The sequence below is a fragment of the Hibiscus syriacus genome, unplaced genomic scaffold, assembly GCF_006381635.1.
Source record: "Hibiscus syriacus cultivar Baekdansim isolate YM2019G1 unplaced genomic scaffold, ASM638163v2 tig00110332_pilon, whole genome shotgun sequence".
Lineage (NCBI taxonomy): Eukaryota > Viridiplantae > Streptophyta > Magnoliopsida > Malvales > Malvaceae > Hibiscus > Hibiscus syriacus.
The window spans coordinates 1,011,812-1,016,155 of record NW_024062688.1 but is presented as its reverse complement, the minus strand read 5'-3'; the positions used below and the strand labels follow the sequence as shown (position 1 = coordinate 1,016,155).

General features: G+C 37.3%; 1 protein-coding gene across 2 annotated transcripts; it reads left to right on the top strand.

Annotated features, from left to right (window-relative positions):
* The first annotated feature begins 998 nt into the window (after nucleotides 1–998).
* Nucleotides 999–2,708, top strand: LOC120119920 (auxin-responsive protein IAA12-like). 2 transcript variants are annotated; one of them, XM_039139710.1, is made up of 5 exons: nucleotides 999–1,464; nucleotides 1,571–1,845; nucleotides 1,934–2,045; nucleotides 2,248–2,309; nucleotides 2,403–2,708. In XM_039139710.1, exons 1-5 carry the CDS (start codon nucleotides 1,130–1,132, stop codon nucleotides 2,450–2,452), a joined length of 834 nt encoding a protein of 277 aa, XP_038995641.1. In that variant the 5' UTR covers nucleotides 999–1,129; the 3' UTR covers nucleotides 2,453–2,708. The 2 variants fall into 2 exon arrangements, with proteins under 2 accessions (XP_038995641.1, XP_038995642.1); XM_039139711.1 differs by having other exon boundaries at nucleotides 2,248–2,329.
* Nucleotides 2,709–4,344: the final 1,636 nt, after the last annotated feature.

The following is a 4,344-nucleotide window of genomic DNA, read 5'->3' as shown; positions in this document are numbered from 1 at the left end:
ATTTACGTATTCGTATTGCGATTTACGGATACGCATTGCGATTTACGTATTCTCGTTGCGATTTACAGATACGCGTTGCGATTTACGTATCTTCGTTGCGATTTACGGATACGCGTTGCTATTTTACGTATTGTCGTTGCGATTTACGGATACGCGTTACGATTTTACGGATACTCGTTGCGATAGTCAGAATCGCGTTGCGATTTATATGTTCGCGTTGCGATTTTCATATTCGCGTTGCGATTCTGGAAAATCGCAATGCGAATTTGTACTATCGCATTGCGATTCTGAGAACTGATTTGTGATTCTGGAGATCGCGTTGCGATTTTTATTTCGCATTGCGATTTTGTTGGTCATTTTGAAAAATAAAAAAAAATTAATTAAAATTGTATATTATAAAATATTTTTTGTTTAGGTTATTTTCTTTTTTTTAACAGTATAAAACGTCATAAAAAGAGTCGGATATGGTGGGATACAGAAAGAATAAATGTAACATACTTTGAACTAAAAAAGAAAAAGCGAAAGAGAAAACGACAGTTCACATTAACCCAGAAGACCTGGAATGTCCACAATCAGACCAAAAACATCTGACATTAACCCACATCTTCCTTAAACTTTCCTACTTTTATTTTTTGCAACAGTCTCTCTCTCTCTCTCTCTCTCTCTCTCTCTCTCTCTCTCTCTCTCTCTCTCTCTCTCTCTCGGCTCTATATTTTTACCAAAAACATCTGACATTAACCCACATCTTCCTTAAACTTTCCTACTTTTATTTTTTGCAACAGTTTCTCTCTCTCTCTCTCTCTCGGCTCTATATTTTTCAACAAACACCAGGAAATCCGGATTCTAAAGAGACATGATCATGTCTATTGAAAAAAACATGTCTTTTTTTTTCTAAAGTAAAGAGTGTGGTGTCCGGTGAGAGTGCTAGGCGCACTACCAGACATATAGGCCCCATCATCATCACTTCCTCCACCATCTTCCTTCTTTTTGCCCTCTCCTCTTTCCCCGAAGGAAAAGCCTTGTTTTTGTTTTTTTTTTCATTTCCCTCTGTTAAAACTAGCTAAATATTCTGTTTTTTTTCTTCACTTGTAACCAGTCTTGAACTTTGGGTTTCTTTCCTTGTTTGGTGATGGAAGGCGCATTAGTTTTACTTGGCGATGGCGGTGGTGGTTCTTCTGGGGTTTCCACAAATGAATCTGCGGTGTTGTCTAAAGTGGAGGTTGTTTCTGAGGCTGAGAGTGAGTTGGAGTTGGGGCTGAGCCTTGGTGGCGGTGCTACAGGGAAGACCAAGGCTTCTAATTCTTCATGGGAAGAGAATGGTAGAATCTTGACTGCGAAGGACTTCCCTTCTTCAGTGGTTTCTCAAAGAACCAACAATGGAGGTCCTTCTTCTGTTGCTGTTTCTGGGACCAAGAGATCTGCTGAATCTATCTCCCATGACAGTGGTTCCCCTACTGCTGTCAGGTAACACTTGTTTCACATTCTTTTATCAATATCTGCTATGCCTAATGTTTGATGAAATTCTTTCTAGTATTAATATTTTCATTTTAATGTTTGACTTTGCAAGCAGCCAAGTTGTGGGGTGGCCACCCATAAGAGCTTATAGGGTGAACAGCTTCGTGAACCAAGCAAAGACACAAAGAGGTGATGAAGAAGTTAAGCCCAAATATGATTTGAAGAAGAAACACAATTTCAATGGTAATGAGAAAGGTCATCTTGGGTTTGTTAAGGTGAATATGGATGGGATTCCAATAGGAAGGAAAGTTGATTTGAATTCTCATTCTTCCTATGAGACCTTGGCTCAGGCACTTGAAGATATGTTCCTTAGATCTGCTAATTCACTTGGTAATTCCTCCTTAGTTGTGCTGTACTGCTCTTTTCTCTGCTTTGTATTGAGAAGCTAATACGATTAAACCCGGTTTTATCGGTGCAGAGAAGGAACCATTAACAATGGCTTCTAAGCTTTTGGATGGATCATCTGAATTTGTTTTGACTTATGAAGACAAAGAGGGGGACTGGATGCTTGTAGGAGATGTTCCATGGAGGTATGATATATAAATGAAAGTGATACTAGCTTTACCTAATTGTAATTGTCCATTCATATAGATACGAAGTTGATTGGTACACTTAAATTTAATCATAAGCAACAGCTGCAGCCAGAAAATGAATCGGAAGTAGTTGGATTTGATTTTCGATTTCCATGTTAATGATGCTTATAGTATGCGTTGGTTTCTTGTGATGTTGCAGGATGTTTGTCAGCTCCGTTCGAAGGCTTCGAATCATGAGGACCTCTGAGGCTAATGGACTTGGTATGTATAAGTAGAACATAGCAAAAGATTCTTGATTTCATTTTCGGTTTCGTTCTTCTTCAGTTTCTAAATCCTGTTTTTCATTTATTGCAGCCCCGAGATTCAACGAAACCAGTGGAAGGCAAAGAAGCAAGCCCATTTAGGCACATCATCGCCATCAGCCATTTGCAACTTCCATAAAAGAAATCTACAGAAAAGAAGAAGAAAAAAACTCCACAGGTTGAACACTGAAGCTAAAGCAAACTAGAGAAGTTGATGAGTTGAATATCGATATCACGCCCGAGATTGGTTTCTCGCCACTTGTTAGAGTCATAGTTCTCGAATCATTACATGATTCTCGCTGCTGTTTTTTTGGTTGGTTTTGTTTTGTTAGGTGATATTCAATCTAGTTTTTCACTCTTGTACAGTGCCATGATCATACATACAATCCAGCAACCTTTGACTGAAAGCTGTTTTGTCATACTGTAAATATGTGTTTTTAGTTTTGCTGCTATAAATTGCAGCTAAAGGCTTTTACATTTTTGTGATCATAGAAAGAAATGTTGTGTGATTCTGATTTAAAAGTGTTTCAATTCTCTTTGTTGGCTATGTTTTTCTTTAAATTTCAACTTCTCGAGTGTTCTGTCATCTCGGTTTTGGACTACAAAATCTGATTAATTCTCTCTTTTGTGACTAAACGCAGTTTCATATGTGTTGTTGATCGATTCATCTAACTAAATTTTAATTCGATCAGTTAAACCAATTAAAATCGCACAAATGACCGATTAATTGAACTAAGTTTTAATTCAACCGTTTAATTCGATTAAAACCGAACAATGAATATTCCTAAATTTAGGTAGTGGATATAACAATGCATTGTTGCTTTTGTCTTCAGAAGCATCATTGTCTAAAATTTGAGTGCTGTAGTTGCAACCAACAACAATGAAATTGTTCCCCGAATATATTAATCATCGGCACTTATATTATCGGATATGACTATATTAAATCCTTTAATGTATTTAAAGAATAATATTTCCTATTTATGTACGAGTATTTGTTGGAAAATCTTATTAATATAAGTCATCGAGAACAAATGTAGGCTTTGATTTTGGATAATAATGGTTGACACGGTAAAACAAATTAAAGATGTCATTTTCAGAGTAATAAACAGTTTGATATCGCTTAAGTAAGGTCTCAGGTTCGTGTTCTTGTGTATGTAGAAAATTCCCGCTAGGATACTCATCCACCAAAATCAAGTGTACCACCTGGATCGGTTTAGATTAATTAGAGTCACAAAAAAATGTTATCTTAGTGTCAAAATTATTATTAAGCTCAACGATTTTTATTTGAAAATGAGTACTTTCATATTTCTTTAAAAACTCGATTTTATAAATAAGAAACAATAATTATTTAGAACTAAGTAAGGTCGATCATGTAACACCCCAATTTAGGGTCTAAAATTTAGAAATTATAAAGTGGTGGATTTAATTGGTATTTTGGAAGAAAGTGAGGATTAAATTGCAAAATTTCAAAGTTGGAAGACCGTTTTATGAAGTGTAGGAAGTTCAGTGGCTAAACTCTTAGTTTAACCATTTTTAAATATAAGATGTTATAAACCCAATCCCCGTATGTTTTCTGGAAATTTTCCAGTTTTCCCTCAACCCAACTTCCAACTGCGATCTACTCGCCGTCCGACCTCCGATCGATGATCCGAAACCACCATCGTATTCGTTGTCAACCGAGGAACAAAACCCCTCAAACCTTTCGTCGTGAATCATCACCGTTCGTCGTGAATTTCAGTCGGAAGTATCGTCGGTAATAACTCGATTTTAGTTGGTTTTTCATCGATTCACAACGATCGGGTCATCCGTTTACGACACCTCCCGCACCATCGTGTTCCTTGAGCCGTTCGGAGTCCACCGGTGTCCTCCCTTTTCTCCGACGGTGGCGGCGCGTGTGGAGGTGAAGCGGTTAAAGTTTACGATTTGTTGAAATCGAGCTCTCCGCCGTTCAAAATTGTGAACCGAGCTTTGTAAGTATCTCTAAATCGCTCAAA

What these genes read in the sequence shown, in the direction of transcription:
- LOC120119920 (XM_039139710.1), top strand. Translation starts at nt 1,130, where the DNA reads ATGGAAGGCGCATTAGTTTTACTTGGCGATGGCGGTGGTGGTTCTTCT. An exon ending in GGTTCCCCTACTGCTGTCAG is followed by an intron (nt 1,465 to 1,570) that starts GTAACACTTGTT and finishes CTTTGCAAGCAG; the next exon opens with CCAAGTTGTGGGGTGGCCAC. An exon ending in CTCTGAGGCTAATGGACTTG is followed by an intron (nt 2,310 to 2,402) that starts GTATGTATAAGT and finishes CATTTATTGCAG; the next exon opens with CCCCGAGATTCAACGAAACC.